Source organism: Pan paniscus, chromosome 14, assembly GCF_029289425.2.
Source record: "Pan paniscus chromosome 14, NHGRI_mPanPan1-v2.0_pri, whole genome shotgun sequence".
Taxonomy (NCBI): Eukaryota; Metazoa; Chordata; class Mammalia; order Primates; family Hominidae; genus Pan; species Pan paniscus.
In genome coordinates this window covers 23,493,543-23,515,778 of record NC_073263.2, presented here as the reverse complement: position 1 = coordinate 23,515,778, position 22,236 = coordinate 23,493,543, and the positions used below count along the sequence as shown (strand labels likewise).

General features: G+C 40.2%; 2 protein-coding genes across 5 annotated transcripts in view; both read left to right on the top strand.

The window, feature by feature from the left end:
- LOC100983054 (complement C1q and tumor necrosis factor-related protein 9B-like) overlaps positions 1-2,048 on the top strand; it is a 50,314-nt gene extending 48,266 nt beyond the window's left edge. For both annotated transcript variants that reach the window (XM_063595918.1, XM_008965063.7), the window contains one exon: positions 1,086-2,048. In XM_063595918.1, coding sequence (XP_063451988.1) covers positions 1,086-1,858 — 773 coding nt within the window. In that variant the 3' untranslated portion in view covers positions 1,859-2,048. The remainder of the gene's footprint in view (positions 1-1,085) is intronic.
- A 1,388-nt stretch (positions 2,049-3,436) lies between these two features.
- MIPEP (mitochondrial intermediate peptidase) overlaps positions 3,437-22,236 on the top strand; it is a 167,622-nt gene continuing 148,822 nt past the window's right edge. For all 3 annotated transcript variants that reach the window (XR_010109663.1, XM_008958531.6, XM_003833039.7), the window contains exons 1-5: positions 3,437-4,010; positions 6,629-6,802; positions 11,366-11,454; positions 13,809-13,895; positions 18,285-18,348. Coding sequence is in view for 2 of the 3 variants with exons in the window: in XM_008958531.6 (XP_008956779.1) it covers positions 3,822-4,010; positions 6,629-6,802; positions 11,366-11,454; positions 13,809-13,895; positions 18,285-18,348 (603 nt within the window). In the remaining variant the exon portion in view is untranslated. The remainder of the gene's footprint in view (positions 4,011-6,628; positions 6,803-11,365; positions 11,455-13,808; positions 13,896-18,284; positions 18,349-22,236) is intronic.

Genomic DNA, 22,236 nt, shown 5'->3' with positions numbered 1-22,236 from the left:
GAGGCTCACTAGCTCATCTGACATCCTGTGTGCATATGGGGACAGAATGGAAACCTGGCATTTAGCCTCAGAGTCCACACTTGCAACCACGGCTCTTTGGTATGGGTGGGGGTGCAAGGAAGCAGCAAGGTTTCTGTAGATGATGAATTGCCGGTGGGATAGATGGGTTGGGGCTGGGGTTGGGCAGGAGAGGGCAATGCCTCGATGCAGGCTTTATTTTATGTTCACTCCAGGGAGGAGGTTTTTAGAGGATGGCACGACTAGGGTTGAGTGTCAGTTAATCTGCCTGTCTCTGCTCTGCAGAGTGCTTCCTGTCATGGATTGACATTATTTAATGGCCAGCATGGTAGACTTAGATGGTAGGGTTGTAATTTCTAATGTGAGCCCTGACACTAATTTAGTAGACAGTAGTCAAAAGGTGTGTTGGGATGTGTGTGTGTGTCCATGTGCACACACGTGTGTAATTGGAGTAATTGACTTCTATTTATTTTTTTGAGACAGGGTCTCACTCTGTTGCCCAGGCTGCAGTGCAGTGGTTTGATCACGGATCACTGCAGCCTCAGCCTCCTGGGCTCAAGCCATCCTCCCACCTCAGCCTCCTGAGTATCTGGGACTACAATTGTGTGCCACCGCACCTGGCTAATTTTTGTACTTTTTGCAGAGATGAGGTTTTGCCATGTTGCCTAGCCTGATCTTGAATTCCTGGACTCAAGTAGTCTGCCTCTCTTGGCCTCCCAAAGTGCTAGGATTACAGGCATAAGCCACTGAGCTGGGCTGGAGTAATTGAATTTTATTTTCTTTTTTTTTATTATTTTTAATTTTTAGAGTCAGGGAATTGCTATGTTGGCCGGGATGGTCTTGAACTCTTGGCCTCAGGCAGTCCTCCTGCCACGGTCTCCCAAGGTGCTAGGATTACAGGTGTGAGCCACCGCACCCAGATGGAGTAATTGAATTTTAAACTCTGGGCATATACTGAACCTGTGCACTACTTTGTTTCATTTGTGAGCTCAATTATAGAAAAACCAAAGTTGTTCACAAGGGAATCTTTCACGAACTCTCTCTTTATTTGCTCTTTCTCTATTTAGGAGCAGATGGAAAAGTTGAAGCAGAAGGCATCAAAGGTGATCAAGGCTCAAGAGGATCCCCAGGAAAACATGGCCCCAAGGGGCTTGCAGGGCCCATGGGAGAGAAAGGCCTCCGAGGAGAGACTGGGCCTCAGGGGCAGAAGGGGAATAAGGGTGACGTGGGTCCCACTGGTCCTGAGGGGCCAAGGGGCAACACTGGGCCTTTGGGCCCAACTGGTTTACCGGGCCCCATGGGCCCTATTGGAAAGCCTGGTCCCAAGGGAGAAGCTGGACCCATGGGGCCCCAGGGTGAGCCAGGAGTCCGGGGAATAAGAGGCTGGAAAGGAGATCGAGGAGAGAAAGGGAAAATCGGTGAGACTCTAGTCTTGCCAAAAAGTGCTTTCACTGTGGGGCTCACGGTGCTGAGAAAGTTTCCTTCTTCAGATGTGCCCATTAAATTTGATAAGATCCTGTATAACGAATTCAACCATTATGATACAGCAGTGGGGAAATTCACGTGCCACATTGCTGGGGTCTGTTACTTCACCTACCACATCACTGTTTTCTCCAGGAATGTTCAGGTGTCTTTGGTCAAAAATGGAGTAAAAATACTGCACACCAAAGATGCTTACGTGAGCTCTGAGGACCAGGCCTCTGGCAGCATTGTCCTGCAGCTGAAGCTCGGGGATGAGATGTGGCTGCAGGTGACAGGAGGAGAGAGGTTCAATGGCTTGTTTGCTGATGAGGACGATGACACAACTTTCACAGGGTTCCTTCTGTTCAGCAGCCCGTGACAGAGGAGAGTTTATAAATCCGCCAGACCATCCATCAGAATCAGCTTGGGATGAACTTATTCAGATGGTTTTACTTTATTAATTCCTCCAATTATTACAATAATCATAAAAAGGTGAAAACGGAAAAGTTATTCCCAAAACTGATTCTATGTAACTTACTATTTTTCCAGGAGTAAATATTTAAAATAGCTGCATGGTTTATTCTAATTTATTTCACATTTCTTATTCCTATTATCTGAAGAATCCTTTGTGCGTTTCTTGTGGGAAGAGTGTTTTGATATCATTTTAGTGCTCTGAGGAGTCATGTGAAGATGTATCCCTCAACTGTGTTTCTGAGGACATTAAGAGGAAAGTAAAGGGAAATGTTTATTCCATTTAGTACTAGTAACAGCTTTAAGCTGGTGATGCTGTCACACTCCAGAAAGCTGTAGACACTGCTCATTTTGTCTTTTTTTAAAAAATGTATTTTTAAGTTCTGGAATACATATGCAGTACGTGCAGGTTTGTTACATAAAAATGTGCTGTGGTGGTTTGCTGCATCTGTCAACCCATCACCTAGGTATTAAGCCCTGCATGCATTAGCTATTTGTCCTGGTGCTTTCCCTCCCACTATGCTCATTTTCTAACCTAGGTTTTAATCACCATTCTATCCAACAAATCATTGTTTGATCATTATTTGCCAGACATGAATCTCTACTTGTTTTCTAGGATCGCCCTAATAAAGTACACAAACTGGGAGTCTTTAAACAACAGAAATGGACTTTCTCACAGTTCTGTAGGCTGGAAGTTTGAGATCACCGTAGCAGCAGGGCCATTCTCCCTCCAAAGGGGATACAGGAGGATGCAGCCTTGCTGCTTCCGGCTTCTGGCAGCTGGTGGCAGCATCACTCCAGTCCCTGCCTCCATCTTCAGGTGGCTGTCCTCCTCCTGTATCAGCCAAATTTTCCTCTTCTTACAAGGACTGCTTCCCTGATCTAGTATGACCCATCTTAATCATAATTGCAAACTCCATATTTTCAAATAAGGTCACATGTACAGGCACCGAGGGTTAGGCCTTCAGCATCTATTTTGGGAGACACAGTTCAACCCAATCTGCCCTCTGGTTCCCCAAATTGATTTCCTTCTCATGTGCAAAATACATTTTCGCACCATGTCAACATTTCCAAAAGTCTTAACACTTTCCGCATCAACTCCTCTCACCATCTACATCATTTAAGTAAGCTACAGAGGAGACTTACTGTGTGATTCATCGTGTGGCAAAATGTCTCTCCATTTGTGATCCTGTGAGGCGAGACACATTAATCCACTTCTAAAAGATCGGGGGTTGGAGGGGGGAGACAGGCATAGGGTAGACAATCCATTCCGAAAGAGAGAAAGGGGAAGGAAAAAAGGGTTCACGGGTCCCAGGCAATTCTGAAACCCTGGAAGGAAAATCCCATTAGACTGCTTTCACTATTTCCCATCTAAAATTTTTAACTGAGCTATGCAAGAGTAAAAAGTTACCGGACAGAGACACCAAACAGAGAAGGGCAGGATAAATTTACCAAGAGAGTAGGTTAAAAGGGAAACTTCTCCTTCAGGCCTATGGTGGGCATTTCTTGTTTACTCAAGTACCTGCCGTCTCTCAAAGAATATCTAATGTCCACTGGAATTCGAATATGTCATGATTTTACTCGCGCGCACCCCTAGTCAACTTGGGAGGGAAGCGCAACCCTAGCCTTTCCTTACTCTGGACACAGGGGGCGGTAATCCGGGAGAGCGGCCGAGAAGGCGAGGGGGAGCGACGCTCTTGCTCTCTGGACGACAACGTGCCCACGTCCTGAGGCCGCGCCCAGACCCGGAAGCGGGGCCGTCACGTGGGGCAGCGTGGGCTGCTGCCTTGGAAACGCGGAGCGCGCGCTCCCAGCGAAAGCAGCCCGGCAGGGGGGTCTGCGTTGGAGGAAGGGACTGCTCCGGTGATAGAATGCTGTGCGTCGGAAGGCTGGGCGGCTTGGGAGCCAGAGCAGCAGCTCTGCCGCCCCGCCGGGCGGGCCGGGGAAGCCTCGAAGCCGGGATCCGGGCCCGAAGGGTCAGCACCAGCTGGTCTCCCGTGGGCGCCGCCTTCAATGTCAAGCCCCAGGGCAGCCGCTTGGACCTGTTCGGCGAGCGCCGGGTGAGCGGCGCAGGAGGAGCTCCCCTCAGTCCCCGAGCTAAGCCGACCCCTGCTCCGCGCGGCCGACAACAATCAGGGCGAGATTGTTTGGGCCTGGGAGGAGGCGAGCAGCGAACCCACCTTTTACAGTGGCGTCTTGTGTGCGCTCTCGATGAGGGCAAGGTCACCTCTGCTTTGAGGGGCCGGGTTTAGTGGTCTCCTACCCAGAGTGTCGGGTCCGGGAACTGCTTCTGCATGAGCCCCTTGCTCCACGTGAATCTGAATAGTTCGTTCTGGCAGTGGCGGTGAATTCGTCCTGCCAGGACCCGCCCTCTGCATATACTTAGGCGCACCCCTGCTAAAGCCCTTTAGCTCCAGCGCTACAGTCCTGCCTTAAGAGGCCTATCCCTGTGCGTTCACAGGCGGCATCACATGGTCTTTTTGCAAGGACACGGCTGCCTGGAGTCGAGTAATGGTAATTTCATTAATACCTGAAATTCCATCACCTATTAATTTATTTCAAAGCTTTGGGCTTTCTTGTTTTAAAACACAAAACTCTGTTGAGACGAGTCTCACTTCCCATAGTGCCATGGAATTGGTCACTTTGATTTCTTACCCCAGGAAGTCACTAGACTGCGTTGTCTAGTGAAAGGTGAGAGGAAGGTAAGGTTGGAAAGGACTTACCTGATGCCTGTTCTACTTGGAGTTTGTACATTTTGTCCGTTTTAGGTTAAGGATTACTTTTATTTTTGCCTTTTAAAATTTCGTTATACTGTATTGCCTTATAAAGAGAAGTCTAGGGTATTGTTGCACTGAGCTAAAGTGTGTGATTCTTGTTTTATCTCCATTATCAGTTTTGTCTATTTAAAAATTATTTTGTGTGAAATTTGCTACACCACCTTCCTTAAGGGTATGTAGTGTTGGTATTAACATAGTTGGTGTGAAGAGACCTACTTGTAGGCGGTGAGCAGAAAGACGTGAGGGGAAGCCTGATTTTGGGTGGATGAGATATAACTAATTTTAGCTTTTATTTTTCCCTTTTGTATCATGATATTCGGCACTGATAGCAGATTTTCAAATTTTAGAATTGATTTTTGCCTTGGAAAAAAAAGGCTTATTCAGTTTTTTAGCATAATGGTCACTGGTAATCCGAGAGTTAGAATTCCCGAGAGCAATATGGGCAGGTTGTACTGGGAAGTGGAAGTAGTCTGTGCTTGAATCAAATTAAATCAGTATAAAGATGACATTTGTTTTTGGTCCTGATTTTCCTTTGTCTCCCACTGACTTTCTTTTATTTATATTTTTTTATCTTGTAATATATTTTGAAGAGAGATTACTAGCTTAACTTCATCCATCCCTTCTTGTAGAAACAGTAGGGCTTGTCAGGCCTGAAGGTTTACCTGTTGGTATTTCTGAAAATCTATGTGTTAAGCACCTACAAAGTTGATTAACAAAGCCTAGCATCTGCTCCGGTCACTTGTTTCTTTCATTGAGTTCCCCCATGTGTTAGACATTCTATTGGATAGCTGGTTAAAGAAATGAAGGGCAGGGCTCTTGGGTCTGGAAGCTCACCTTTTCAGGAGAGAAGACTTTCAAACAGATAAATTGTAATAGAGAAGTATGGAAAAGTGTGGGCTTTACAGATGTACAGAGCGGGTTCGAGTTCTGTCTTTCCCAATATTAATTTGTGACCTCAAACAAGTTTTTTCTAACGTCTTAAAGCATGTATCCTGATCTGTGAAAGAATGATACTCTGTTCTGTAGGATTGTGTGATTTAAATGAGAACCTATGTAAAGTAGCAGGTACACTTCATGGTATGCGGTAGGTGCATATTAAATGCTTTCTTTCCCTGCCTTCCTGAGTGTGCTAACAAGTGTGATTGAATAGGTAACAAGAGAATGGTCATTCCCATTAGATCAGTGATTTTTGTTTTTATCAAGATATTGAAATGTCTTTGTAACGTATAAAATTTGCTCCCAGTTTCAGCCTATGATTTTAATATGTTCATTACATTTTTCTAAAATATCTATTGCTTCATAGTCAACTCATCCTCCCTATTTGATAGTTATAGAATAATTGGTACTATGTACTGAGATCTCACCCTGTCAGCTGCTGCTGTTAGTACTTTACATATACTTAGTACCTGTATCCATGCTGTAAGGTATGTATCGTCATTCCCATTGTACATGATGAAAAAAATATTTCTCCTAGGAGGAGAAATAACATGACCAGGGTTATAAGCTAATAATAATTATGGCTAACATCTATAAATGCTCTGTGCCAAACACTGCTTTATATATATATATATATATTTACATATATGATCTCATTTAATCTTTGCGGCCACTCTTAGGTTCTGTAGAAGTGACAGCTGGATTTTGAACCCATACCATTGTTGTTGTTGTTTTTTCCGGAAAATAATTAAAAATTGAAGAAAAATTATGTTCTGAAAACATTTTTAGTGTAATTTATGTGGAGTGATATGGGGAGTATGATAGTGGTATCTGTGATCACAGGTATAACATGATACACCAATGAAAGTCAAGATCTCCTTTGTGATAAAAGTAATTTTAGTAAATATAAAAAAAGCACAATTTTGAATTTTGGTTATAAATCAGACGTATTCTTTGGTTCTAAGGGTCTTTTTGGAGTTCCTGAGCTGAGTGCCCCAGAAGGATTTCATATTGCACAAGAAAAAGCCTTGAGAAAGACAGAATTGCTTGTGGACCGTGCATGTTCCGCCCCACCTGGGCCCCAGACCGTGCTGATCTTCGATGAGCTCTCGGATTCCTTATGCAGAGTGGCCGACTTGGTAAGGTGCTTTGCCTCAGACTTGAAGCTACCTCTCTTTCAACTTGTTAAAATTTAAGTGAAATTTATCCTTTGTTGTTTACTATTAATATTAGATTATAAAGTTAAAAATGTCTGAAACTGAGATCCATTTGGTATAATTTTTTTATGATGAAATATGTCATTAGGAATGGGAAAATATTATAGGAAAAGGTGATATTTAGAACTTGTACTTTAATATGTATGTTTAATAAAATATACATGTAATATATAATGAATGAATACTAATATAGCAAATACTTGCTATATTTGGGTAATATATATTTACATATATATTCATTTGACAGAGATTCTTCATTTATGAAAGTGTCTCCCAAAATTCTAAGAACACTTTATGTGTACATTTACAACAAAATTCCCCTTTTTCTTTTTTTTTTTTTTTTTTTAATAGAGACAGGGTCTCCCTGTGTTGCCTGGGCTGGTCTTGAACTCCTAGCCCCAAGTGAACCTCCTGCCTCGGCCTCCCAAAGTGCTGGGATTATAAGTGTGCACCACTTCTTTTTCATAAGAGGTGTGAAAACCAGTTTTAATAAACCTTTTCAGGAATGCTTTTTTTTTTTTTAATTAAAAACCAAGTTTTGACATCAAAATGATTGTAAAGACTTTTTTTTTTTTAACATTTTAAATTTGAAATAGAAATGTATACCTAGATCTCTTCACCAACTAGGAAATCCATTGCTGAGATAGCAAAATTTTCTTTTTTTTTTTTATTTTTAATTTTTGTGGGTACATGTATATATTCATGAGGTACATGAGATGTTTTGATAGGGGCATGCAATGCATAGTAATTACATCAGGGAAAATGGGGTATCCATCCCCTCAAGCATTTATCCTTTCTGTTACAAACAATCCAATTATACTATTCTGGTTATTTTAAAATCTACAATTAAATTATTATTGACTGTAGTCACCCTGTTGTGCTATCAAATAGTAGGTCTTACTCAATCTTCCTGTTTTTTTGTAGCCATTAACCATCCCCACCTCCCCCATACCACCCTGCTACCCTACCCATCTTCTGGTAACCATCCTTCTACTCTTTATTTCCATGATTCAGTTGTATCTATTTTTAGGTCCCACAAGTGAGTAAGAACATGTGATGTTTGTCTTTCTGTGCCTGACTTATTTCACTTAACATAATGACCATCCATGTTGTTGCAAATGACATAATCTCATTCTTTTTTATGGCCGAATAGCATTCCATTGTGTGTAAGTACCACATTTTCTTTATCCATTCATCTGTTCATGGACAGTTGGGTTGCTTTCTCATCTTGGATGTTGTGAACAGAGCTGCAGCAAACATGGAAGTGCAGATATCTCTTCGATATACTCATTTCCAGGAAGCAGGGTTTCCTATCAGCCTGAAGGAGCTGACTCTTGGTTACTCTTGTCAAGGAAAGCAGCACACACAATTTAAATAGTGATCATTTATGATCCTGTCTACATGGTATAGAACTGCGTAGGTTTTTCCCTCACATTCAGTCAATGTTGAGCACGTACTGTGTGCCAGACACTGTCTAGGCACGAGGGATACATGCAGGAATGAAACAGACACAATCTCTTACTTCATGGAGTTTATATTCTGGCATTAACTTGTTTTTGGAAATTTAACTAGACTGTAGGCCCTTTCTACAGCCTAGTTAGCTGAAGAAGCTTTCCCTGGATGAGCTGAGGTAACCTTCTCAGCTTATCTCCATTTTCACAAGAGGGAAGAAAGGCACTGGGTGATGAAGGGATGTGCCCACTGTCAGCTGGCCAGCTTGTGGTGCAGCTGGGCTGCCAGCCCAGGCAGGGTATCTGTCGAGCTCTTCTTCTTTCTCCTGTTCCAACCATTTCAGGGCTGGCTGGCTGCTCAGGTCTCATGAATCCTTACCTGGAAAGGTTGCAAAGTTTGTTAGCCTCTCCATCTTTAAAAAAAATGTATACTTGTTTTTAAAATTATTATACAGCAAAATTGACTTCTTTTGGAGGATGGTACAGCTCTATGAATTTTAACTCGTATAAATTTATGCAGCCCTCACCACAATCAGGATACAAAGCTATTCCATCAACCCCCAAAAATCTCCCTGTATAGTCACATCCACCCCTCCCCACTAACCTCTGGCGACCACTAATCTGTTCTCTCTCCCTATAGTTTTGCCTTTTCTAGAATGTCACATAGGTGGAATCCTGTATACCTTTGACTGACTTCTTTCACCCAGCATAACTCATCCCCATCTTTATTTTTTTTCCTTTTTTGGAAAATTTCCTTCCACCCATACACCTGATTTGAGCATTAACACCTTTCAGATGATTATATGTTCACCACAAGCCTCCCGCTCTTAAGAAAACTGATAAAGTATCTTACTGTAAAGGGTTTTTCCCTGGAGTGAAGTTGCAGGCTTTGAGTAGTTCTGTTGTACTGGGTTTTTGTTCTGTGCCTCCAGTATGTGCATAGGAAATGTGTCTTTGAATGATGGGGAAGCTGTGGAAACGCACTGCCAAAAGGAGGTTTCATACCCTCTTCACCTAATTGTGTCACAGAAATCAGGAAAGGAAAATCTGTGTCAGTGAATTTCACTGTATCGTCAACCCTCCAGATTGGGGGATCTGTGGAGTCAACCAACCTTGGATCAAAAATATTTGGAAAAAAAATTTGCATTCATACTGAACATGTACAGACTTTCTTTTCTTGTCACTGTTCCATAAAACAATACAGTGTAACAGCTATTTACATATTGTTTACATTCATTAGGTATTACAAGTAATCTAGATATGATTTGATGTATGGGGTGTGCTGTGTGTCGGTTATATGCAAGTACTACACCATTTTATATCAGAGACTTGAGCATCTGTGGATTCGGGTATCTGTGGGAGGATCAAACCATTGTCCATTGATACTGAGGGGTGACTTGGCGTGGCTGTCACAAATCCCAGAATTCACTGTGTATTTGTTGTCTTAGTCTTCATCTTCATCAGTATTCTAGGATTTTTTTCTACATTTTTGCTTTTGATCTTCACTAAAAGATTTTAACTTCTCTGCGCTATATCTTATTTTGACATTTTTAGTATTTATCATGTATAATAATATCTCATTTTGAAAACTTAAAAAAAAAAGATGTGATTTGTATATGTAGTTCTCTGGGTATAAAAGAACCTTTCTCTGTTCTGAATTTTTAAGATATTACCTGCCAGTAAGATTATCTGAATTTTTAATATCTTAAAAATATCTGAATTTTTAAGATATTACCTGCCAGTAAGATTAGTACTGTTATAAGGCAATCGTTTTATAAACTGTTTTTCACCAAATAGTCATTTTATTTTGTTTTCTTTTTTAATACAGTTTTTATGTAACAACTGTTTTCCTCATCACTATTACAAGTCAGTTTTTAATATGTATGCTAGTGTTTTGAATTTTAATATTGATTATAAATTCACAACCCGTAGATTAGTAATTTGTAAAAAAAAAAAAAAAAGTTGTAAATTTACATAACTCATTTTTCAGGTACTTTGGTACTAATGTTATTTTATTGTTACCAATTGTTACAACAAATATACCAAACTGTGGATTTAAATGTTTTGGCATTAAAAACTATTTGATAATAAAATTAAGAAATTTTATCTTGTGGTGATTTTATTTCATGTTATAGTCACACATTTTCTTGGCAAATAAAGAAAATATGTAGTGTTTTGTAGTTTCTCTGCTTTTTGTTACAATTGACATGAAAACAAAAATTTAGTTTTACATCACTTTATCTTTTTAAAAAAGAATTGTCACTCATTTTAATGTCTAATGACTTAAGTAGCAGCAGCAGTACTAGCTGTATACAGTATTACATGGAGACTATGAACTCATATTTTATTGAAAGGACTATGAAGAGACCGTGCCTTTGTTTTCTGCACAAAGACTACCATGTAGTTAAATCAAAGACTAGAATGTAGTTAAATGGGTTTTGAAACTATACTATGTGTCAGTTAAAAAAAAAGCCTCTTAAGAGTTGTTTTCTGGAGATAAGTTAACATGTGAAAACCATACTGCAAAGAATTTTAGCCAGAAAGTTGTAGAATATTTGAAACCAGTGTCTGCTCTTTTGAAATAAAGAATTAGAGGGCGTGGTGGCGGGCACCTGTAGTCACAGCTACGTGGGAGGCTGAGGCAGGAGAATGGCGTGAACCCGAGAGGCGGAGCTTGCAGTGACCTGAGATTGCGCCAATGCACTCCAGCCTGGGCGACAGAGCAAGACTCCGTCTCAAAAAAAAAAAAAGAAAGAAAGAATTTGCTTGGTGTTTATATTTGAAAGAGAAAAACTTTTCTGAAATAATAAAAGTCTTTTTTTGGAGTGAAACAAACTTGGTTTCAAGGAATAACAGAATTAAATGTTCAGAAAGAAGCTGCTTTGCTTTACTCGCTTAGGAAAAAGTCAGTAATGGAAATGCATAGGGCAAGCCAATGGCACATCTTAAAACCCAGTTTTCATTTTCACCCTCAGATCCTGGAAGAAAGCTTCTCATCAAATTCCCTTTTGGTTTTGTCTTTCCCCTTTATTAGGCTGATTTTGTGAAAATCGCTCACCCTGAGCCAGCATTCAGAGAAGCTGCGGAAGAAGCTTGTAGAAGTATTGGCACCATGGTAGAGAAGTATGTGCTGCTCCCCTCCCCACCTCCGTGCCAAGTCCTGGGTGATCCGGTTTCATGGAGTTGTGCCGTAGGCAGTTTTGTCCATAGCGCTTGTCCCTCACCCAGCAGGGTGGGCGGTGTGTGTGACCAGGGGTGGCCGGAGGGAGGGCTCAGGACAGGCCATTGGCTCACCTCGCAGGCAGGCACTGGGCCTTAGGGCTGGTTGTCTGTTCTCTCAGTCATTTCCTTCTCTGTAAATCGGGTCGAAAAGTTAACCCTGCCTCAGGGTCCTTGTGAGTGTTAAATGAGATCAATGTAAAGGTGTCACTTGATAATCTGAGATGACAGACACCCAGGATTCTTGTCATCACCATTATCACTTACCTTAAATAAGGGCTTTTTAGTGTCCTAGTGGCAAGTTGGACTTAACTAGATTATCGCTTGATTAAATTGCTGTTGCATCAATGGCTGTGGGCCACGGGGCGAGAAGCCAAAATGCTCTATAAACAGTGTCCTTGTGGTCCCTGTTGAGTTGGAATTAGGGGAGTCTAGGGAGGCTGTGAAAGTCTGTGGGAGGGCTGGAGCATGCTCTGGCTGAGGCTGTGATGGAGTGAATTATTTTAAAGTGATTTTGGGGTAGATGTGAGTGTTTTTAAGCCACTTATAAGAGCTCCATAGTGCTTGTTAAAATAACTGAATGGTGGACAGCGCTGTGTTCCAACACACTTAGCTGCATGGCACCATGCCAGGCAGTGTATAGAGCTAGGGAGAGCCCTGGGCTCGCCAGCGTGGATTTACAACAGGGAAAAGGGGGTAACACGATAAGACGATTTTCTATACCAGAAATTGTTGGAGGAGGAGAGTGATGGCTTCTCTGGTTAGACGAGGCTTCCTTCGAAGACCCAACACTTCAGGATGTGCAGCTGCTGCTTTTCCCCAGGTCGCCAACATTTGTTCACTTTGGCACAATCATGTGTGACTTTCCCCATAGCCGCTGAAAACCAACTTGCGTAATGGGACAGAACGGGGCCCTGCAGAGTGCAGACACTGGGCATGCTGACAGGGCTGAAAGTGGGGACTCCCTGGGAGAAAGCTTTGCCTCTCGGGGAAAGGCCCCTGGAAAGGAGTCAGCAGTGGGCTGCCTGCTGGAGGCTCTCTGCACGCTGTGTCCTGCCGAATTAGACGTGGGCTGGTCTCATGGACAAGCACTCTTCATTTTGTGGGAGGACAAATACAGACTGAAGTATGGGCTTTATCTCAGGGTCTTCCAACATAAAACATACTACTGGGAGATTTCCTTAAACCTCTGCAGTGGGGGCAGTGCGGGCAGCCTCTGAGCTACTGTTCCTTTGCCATGGAATGGCTCTGTGGGTGAGCAGGTTGGGAGGAGGTAGGCCTCCACACTCACTCTCTCCCTGACTTCTGGGATCCATGTGTGGGAGTCTGGCCCTTCTTGGTGAGTGTTTTTTTGATGGGTAATGACTATCTACATTTCACTAGTATTTGGGAAGGCCCATGAGAATGGTAACAGAAACCCTTCGATTCATATAAATCTTCAGTGTTTTTTTGTGAACCAACTGAGGAACAGGAGTATCCTTGAATCTCTGAGTAGCGACTGGTGAGTGGTTCTTATAACCTTATCCCTCCTTGAAGACCTACCCAGCAGGATGCAGATTGTATCTAGACCCAGCTCACTATTTAGCTCTGAGGGGGTCATGGCATTTGCATTTAGGGAAGAGGACTGGGTTCCTGCTAGTGGTACTATGGGGTGGGTTGGGACCACTGCCCAGCGTTGGGCCCTTTGCTCTCTGGATGGCACAACTGCTCAACAGTGGCCATGGTTCATTCACATAGGAAATGTGTGCTGCACACATGATCTCATTTAATCCTCACGGCAGCCTAAGGTCTAAATAACGTGTCCAAGGTCCCACAGCAGTAACAAGGCCAGTCTTGCATCCCAGTTGCGTGGCTCTGAAGCCTGTGTCCTGAGCTCTCCCTTACAGTGTTTTTAAATTTAATAATTAGCTGGGCGTGCTGGTGTATGCCTGTAGTCCCAACTGCCTGGGAGGCTGAGGTGGAAGGATCACTTGAGCCCAGAAGATTGAGGCTGCAGTGAGCTGTGATTGTGCCACTGCATTCCAGCCTGGGTGCTGGGTGACAGAGTGAGACCCTGTTTCCAAAATAAGGGAAAGAAAGAAGGGAAGGAGAAAAGGGAAGGAAAGAAGGAAGGAAGGATGGTTACACTGTTCCTGGTAGGTTATGCTGTTCAGCTTCTGGGCATGTGTGTGGTACAAGCTGACACCATTCTTTTCATGTAAAGTTAAAAATAAGGTATTAGAAAATCATCTAATTTTTTAAATTTCTAATTTTTCTAGGTTGAACACAAATGTGGATTTATATCAAAGTTTGCAAAAATTACTAGCTGATAAAAAACTTGTGGATTCCCTTGATCCAGAAACAAGGTACTCACTCATTTCTTTGCCTTGGTTGTGACTGTGACTCTAGAGGTGAGGTTGGGAGTCTCTCCCTCAGGGCCTCTGTACTTGCAGCCTCTGCTGTCTGGAATGTTCCTCCCCAGATATCTCTATGACTCCTCCACTTTCTCTAGGACTCCACTCAAATGGTGTCTCCTCCAAAATCTTTGCACAGGGTCAGACTCTACCCTCTGATCCTGATTTATTTTTCTTCATAGCCCTCATTCCTTCCAACGTATCCTATTTGTTTATTTGTCTATCATCTATCTCACCAGACTGCAAGCTCCTTGAGGGTAGGGCTTGGTCTGTTTTGTTCCCAGCTGCATCCTCAGTACCTACACATTCATGGCATGTGGTCAGTGCTCAACTAATGAGTGGACTCCTGTAGACAGTTAATAATTACACTTAGCTTTATGCTCAAAGTTCCATAATTGATACTATCAGAAAATATAAGCAAATCGATTTTATCTACTGGGAGGATGTCAAGATCCTTGTAATGATTTGCTTTGGTTCATTAGGCTACATTTATAAATCTGCATCAAAAAGGCCTTACTTTTAAATCAACACGTTAGAATATTTGATGTAGGAACCTAGATATCTTATTTCTTTGCTCAAATGCAATTGTGAGTGGAGTAGGGTTTGTCCTTAACCTGCTTATAATATGTATGTCATAACACAGATTAATTTTTTTTCTCATTTGTTTGTTCCTGTTTATCTACGTTTTGTTGGTGGGACACTTCCTCTGACAACTTGATTCTTTCTGATCCTGTTTCCTTCTATTTTGTCTCCATATGTGGCTTATTGACCCCAAATGAAGCCATTTTCTATAGGGACCAATTGATCATCCAGTTTGCTGTTAATCTAATACATGAGCAGCATGGTATGTGAGTAACTCAGTCTTTGAGGGGTTATTTTCATCTGCCTGTCAGGTATGCAGGTACCTAGTGGTTTTTCACTTTATCAGTCCTGATGCTCAGGGCACTAGTAAAGCTAGCTGTGTCATCGCAATAGTTTAAGCTTTATCGTTATATTGCTTTCATTAGCAAAGCAAGGAAAAGTCGAATGCCTATTAATTGTGCCAGATTTATACGGAGCTGGTACTGACTTTAAATAACAACAAACAATGTTAAAAATAGAAGGTTATTCATAATCTCTATTTACTGAAGATCGACATGCCCTTGTTTGTGTATAAAGAATTGTAGTGGGCTAGCAGACCATTTTAGATAGAAAGGACTTGTAGTGATAGGATACATACCACATTTCTAGATATTATTAAAAATGCCAATAGGAATTTTTAAATAATAAAATGATAAATATATTGGGGAAAATAAACTGGGTAGAATATCAACAGTCTAGAAAAGAAAAGCAACTTGGAAGTAGGAGAGAAGAAGAATTCGAAGTAATAATTATTGCAGTATCGTGGCACTTAGATATCATTGAGTGTTGGCTAGCACCCAGAAAGAACTATATTTTAGAACCATGCATATGGCAAAATATAAGACAGTGGCTAAAACAAAGAATTATAGATTTAATAAAGTCTTGTAAGTTAATGTACAGAGGAAATGATTTAAATTGAGTAACTCATCATGTTATTCTTAGATTCAGTCCTTGAAATACTAGTTCTCTGAGATGTTCAGAACTTTTCTCAGAATGGTTCCTTCAGTCAGTAAGTTTGGAAATCTGATGTATCAATGTATTTCCCTGCTTGAAGAATTTTAGTAGTTTAGAGTCTCTGAGAAGCCAGGCCATAAAGAAACCTGTTTAACTTGGGGTTTTTCCAAAGCCATTAAGAGCTTTCATGTATGCAAAGACTATAATAAGCACATTCTCCAGAAAATATAATGGAGGGAAAATTCTAGTTGCAAGAACAGCCAAAGCTGTAACACATGTTGGAATGAACTTGGGAAGGTAGAGTGCAGAACCGCAACATACACAACACCTAGGAAGCATGCAAGCGACCGAAATGGAGAAACATGCTGTATTCTTAAGGAAGAAGAAAGCTCAGTAATGTTTATTACTATAAGTTTAATGCTATCCAATTTATAAAGAATTTTTTTATTGTTACTTAAAATGATTTTGAAGTCATAGAGAATAAATATGCCAGAATAGGCAGGAAAACTCTCGTAAGGAAAAGTACTGAAAAGGGACTTATACCAAATAGTAGAACATATAAAAATGCTGTATTTAAAGAGCGTTATACTTAAAAATGCCAGAATAGTCAATTAGATCAATGGAAGAATAGAGAAATTTTAGACACAGACGCAGATATATAAACAGTAAGACTATTTGGTATGTGATAAAAGTGTCATTTCACATCAGTAGGGAAAGACTTGGTTTTCAGGAAATGATGTTAGACCAATGGATAACCATTTGGGGTAAAAAAGTAGATTGATTAAAGATTTAAATATTTTTAAAAGAAATTATAAAACTAGTGGTAATCTTGGGATATGGAAGGTCTTTCTTGGCATGATACAAAATCATACCACAGAAAGATTCATTGATTTTTATTATATAAACATTGCAAACTTTGGTAAGGCAAAACGCTTCCACATTCAAAGTCAGAACACACAAATGTTGACAAATGGTTCTGATACGACAAAGAGTTAATATATTATCTATGTTAAGAGACCTTTCAAATTACTTTAAAAAAAGAAGAACGAAAACCCCCCTTATAGAAAAATGGGCAAAAGATTCTGTTTGTGAAACTCTCATTTCACAAAATAAGGCATAGCAACAGATGGCCCTTAAATTGATAGCAGTGTGCCACAGCTGTAACAGTGGCACCAAGTGTGAAGTGGGTGGAACTGCATCTCTAGAATGGGACTGCAGGGTTGGACTTTGGCTTCAGGGCTCGCTAAACCTTAGTTTTCTCCTTTGTAAAACGGAAATAAAAAGTACTTCATAAGAATCATATGAGATGTAAGGGAAATAATTTGTGTAAAGTGCTCTGCTCTGTACCTGGCATGAGACCCACCACCATTAAGGAAAGATAGAATGAAGCAAAACTTTTTGTCAGCCAGCGGCTGACAAAGTTGAAACAGAATAAGAATAGTACTTCTGGTTTGGGATGATGGATCCTCTCTAGTTATGGGTAAATTGATAAGACCTCACGGAGGAGAATTTGGTAATATATATCAATGTGCATACTTTGTGATTAATTTCTTGGAATTTATCCTAAGGAAACAAACAAGGATTAAAAACTGTAACAAGGATTTTTATTATATTGTGGTTCATGGGAGTGGGAGAGTAAAAACATTTGCAGTCTATATGACAACACAAAACAAGCATCAAAAGCCAACTTTTTGAAGAACGTTTAAAGACATGGAGAACAGTTCAATGTTTGTGATATAATTTTACAAGAAAAAGCAAGATACAAAAGTATATACAGTTGGGCCTTAATTATTCTAAATATATAATATAACATTAAAAGTAGATTGAAAGGAAATACAAGAATTTTAATAGTCATTATCTTTGATAGGATTAGTGATTTTAAATGTTTCATATGTTTCTGCAATACAGTTTTGTTACATTAATAGACCTGTATTGTGTAATATGATAAAGGTACACTATAAATTTCCATTCAAGGTATATTTGACGTAATAATCAGGAAGGTGAATATATCTATTTTGAAAACTCAAGGAAAGCCAAAAGAGTAGATCAAATATTTGATTATTTCCATTCAATGTTGTTGGTTTTTTTAAAAAAAAATACCGTTGACAAAAAAAAAAAGGTGTTACACTTGAAATTGTTTCCAAGCATGAAGCAGGAGTAAAAAGAAAGAAAACAATTCTCATTAGCCAAGAAACTCAGCTTCCAGCGCAGCATCAAAGAATTTAATATTCTAAATAGCTGCTACTGACTGGAAGAAAAACTGAAAATCTCATGCAGAGGGCCTTTGAAAAATTGTCCAAATATAAAACTGTTTTATGTTTTTAATTATTGGGATTTGGATTGAGTTGAAATAAATAAATGTTATTATTTATTACAAACCTGTGGTACTAAATTATTATTATTTATTACAAACCTGTGTACTAAATAAAATAATTATTATTATTTAGTATAAACCTGTGGCTTTCACAGGTTTGTACTCTCTGAATAAAGGAATAAGCTCTTACATGACGAGCCAGTCATAATTGTCAGTCAGATAGATGTTTTGCCTGATGTTTGCCTTAATATCTGAGGATATTAAGCTCCTTGTTTAAAACAAAGTGTGTGTGTGTGTGTGTGTGTGTGTGTGTGTGTGTGTGTGTGTGTGTGTTTTGAAGAAACTTTTGGCAGTGAGGCTGAAAAAGACTGATTTATTTAACAAAAAAACCACAATTTTTTTGTTAGCAATTTTTATTACCTGTTATAACCTGGGGCTCATTTCCTTTATAGGCGAGTGGCTGAACTGTTTATGTTTGATTTTGAAATTAGTGGAATCCATCTAGACAAAGAAAAGGTACATCTTTCTGCTGTTTTTTTGACTCTTCCAGTTTTACTGACATTTAGTTGATACCATTATTGCTACAGTCCTTGTATATATTGCTTGAATTTGCATATTGCAAAAACGTGCAGGTCTTTTATCTGTTATGAAATTCTTCTATAGATTGTATTTGAATGTAGTCCCCTCTCTGGAAGTTGACCTATCACACCATGATAATTCAGAATTAAGACAGACTTGAGCCAAGTGGAGTGTTTTAGAAAATCGTGGAATTAGGATGAGATAGGCAATATCAGGAGAGACTGGCAAGTGAATGGGAAAGCTGATGTCATTGAAGATTGGTAGTACAGGGAATATCACATAAGACCTTACATAAGTGTATTTATTTATATTATATGTGTGTTTGACTGATGGAACAAGCATAGATTACACAGTGTTTACACTGGGATGGAGGCATTCTACCTAGTCCATCCCCTTCATTTTACAGATGTGGAAACAAGACAAAGTGATTTGTTCAAGTTGCCATCCTAACTAACAAATGGACAGTGTTCTTAAAATTTCTAACACTGGCCACTGTTCTTTCTAGCACATAACATCCTGAGAAACCAAGTTCCTCATTTCAGTTGTAAATTCAGAGTTGGAAAAACAGGAGGGACTTGACACCATTGGAAGTTCAGCCTGCCCCATAGTCTCCCCCACTCACCTGTAGTCTAGACTATTATGGCTTTTTGTTTATTTGTTTTAAACAGTAATACATTTTTCCTAGTAAATATGGTAGAATTAAACCACTTACCTATGAAGAGATTAAGTTATCAAAATATCTGGAAAAGTAGAAGGCAGGGCCTTGGAAATATGTATCACATACAATAGATGTTACCATTTTGATAGGTGCTGAGTTTGAGTAATGCTGTAACCCCTCACACATCTGATGAGTTTGTGTGGCGTTAAAGGCTCAGCATGTGATTCCTGGTCTGACCCTGAGCCAGGACGTGCCTTCCCAGCAGCCCATGAGGCTTATGGGCTCTACTGTAAACTCACATTGCCTAAAGTGACCACATTTGCCGCTTTCCAAATCAATTCTTCATTAATACTTCCCTGTAAAATAAAATTTGGGAGTTAGTTGTATTCTTTCCCTTCCTAATATTGTCATATCTTCTAACCAAGTCCTTGCATTGTTCCTACAGTCCTGCATCTGTCTGCATCCCAAAAGCAAATCACCTTGATTCTTATCACCAAACACCTGGGCTGTTCTAAAAGCCTCTGTCTTCCTAACAGTGATTTAACATCAACTGAGTATTTGCTATTTTAAATCGTATGTTTCTCATCAAATCCTCACAACAACTTTGAGCTTGGTGCTACTATTATTCCTGGCCTTTTTTAGACTAAGGCTGTAGAAGTTGTGGGACGTTATTTTATAAGCCAGACAGACTCCAGAGCCTGCATGGCCAGCATGTCACCATCCTGCTGGTCAGTTTTCCCCATCTGTGAACACTGGATTAGTTTTCATAAAGTATTGATTTGTTACTCTCCTGTCCAGAATCCTCCTGTGGACTTCCCATTGTCTAGTGAAGTTAACATGTAACAAAGAGCTCACACTCGTGGCTGTGCTCCGGCTGTCAGCCCCTCATACATAGTGCCCTCCCCCATGTGTTGTGTGCTGTCCTCCTCCTAGGCCTGCTCGCCAGAATTCCCTGGCTGAAGTCCCCATGAAGGCTTCATCCTCACACCACATTGCGAAGCTTTTATCAGTCCCCCAGGTGGAATTTTGTATTCATCTGAACGTATTTTACTTATTTCAGTCATGTGGCATTCTTTACCTTTTGTTGATGATGATGCTGTTATTGTTGTGTTGCTTATCTAAATTCTGGGCTTACAAAGGATCAAGAACATGGATCATGTTTTTTAATGCATATTAGTTTTGGACTCAATAAAAGTATTGAGTGAACGTATGACAAATCATAATAATGCTAGCTATTATCAAATTTGATATCTTCAGAAGGAAGGTTGCTAGTAGAGAATCCATGTGAATAGTTTTAGTTTTTATGTATCCTCATGAAGGATGCTTTTGAAATTTTGCTGACAAATAATATATGTTCAGTTTCACCAGCATAGACATTGCCGCTTTTATCTAACATATTATTACAGTGTAGCTCCTCTTTCCCAGGGAGCAGCTCCCAGGGAACCCCTCAATATTGAATATGCAACTAAAGTAAACCTGCTCAGTTTTTGCCTTGTAACTTCCATGTTTGTTCTCAGAGGTGCTCCGCTAGGACAGGATATAAAGTAGACATGTTCCATTTTTCAAAAGAGAGACCATGAAATAAACCCACCGACAAAATCTATAAATCATCAAAGCCTATGTTCTTTCCAGTTGGTTTCTTATTTATTTATTTATTTATTTATTTATTTATTTATTTTTTGAGGCAGTTTCACTCTTGTTTCCCAGGCTGGAGTGCAATTGGGCAATCTTGGCTCACCGCAACCTCTGCCTCCCGGGTTCAAGCGATTCTTCTGCCTCAGCCTCCTGAGTAGCTGGGATTACAGGCATGTGCCACCACGCCCAGCTAATTTTGTATTTTTGGTAGAGACGGGGTTTCTCCACGTTGGTCAGGCTGCTCTCGAACTCCCGACCTCAGGTGATCCACCTGCCTCAGCCTCCCAAAGTGCTGGGATTATAGGCGTGAGCCACTGCACCCGGCCTTAATTTTTAAGGTCTCATACAAATATAACTTATAAGTTTAAATGTAATAGAAACGTTTATTTTTAACATTATTTAATAACACAGAAATTTCATAGAATTTTTGAAGAGTTCAGATTATTGTACATTTCATTGTTACCACAGAATGATGAAGTGATATGCCTGGCAGATCATTGAAGTTGGCATGAACTCAGTTTTGATTTTTCCAGAGATTTTATCAGTAGATAAAATCTTCAAAGTAGTTAATTTTATCACATTTTTTTTTTCAAAGTAAAAGTTTTGAAGACAATTTTGGAACTGTAATGTGATTTCAAAATCTTGTTCATCTTTTTTGTTATTCCACTTGTTACCATTAGGTGGTGATAAATGGCCATATCAGAAACAAAATAAGCAAAGAGAAATCTGGACTGTAAGGAAATGGGAGTCTCCTAAAACTTTTTTCCATGAAATTTGAATTTTCTATATTGAAATTCTGGGGATATTGATATATACTCAATTTTTTCAGCATCTTATCAAGCATGCCTCTACATCATCTATGTTTATCTTTAAAAAGTATATTAGTATTGTGGCTTAATCATTTTTTAGGAGCATAGAACAGTTTAGAACCTGTTAATTGCTATCTCCTCTCCCAGAAAGATTTGTGTACACTTTCACCTGAAGCCCAACATGAGCCCAGTGCGGAGCCTGTCTAGTTTTTTGGTAACCAGTAACTGAAAATTCATATGCAGAGCCTGTCTAGTTTTTGAGTAACCAATAACTGAAAATTCATATGCAGAGCCTGTCTAGTTTTTGAGTAGCCAATAACTGAAAATTCAGCCCTTCTCCTCCAGTCAGCCTGACTAATTATGTGGTTTCTAGTTTATATTTAATCTTAAAGCATTTATGGCAACCCCTTTGCTAATACACGTTTTCTCAGGTTATTGTGTATTACAAAGATACGACTGCAAGATTAAACCTAAGCAGATGTGTCCGCACCATCCACGTCCTCATCACTGACCATTTGAAGGCCTGACAGGAGCAAGGACCATGTGCCACATGGCAGGGACACAGAGTAGAAGAAAGGACCATGCCCTGGGGTTCCAGTCTGCTTCTTAGACTTCACTGTATCATTCTGTAGCAGCTCAAGCACATGCAAAATCAGAACTTTTTTCCCCCCTGAGACAGGTTCTCGCTTTGTTGCCCAGGTTGCAGTGGTGTGATCGTAGCTC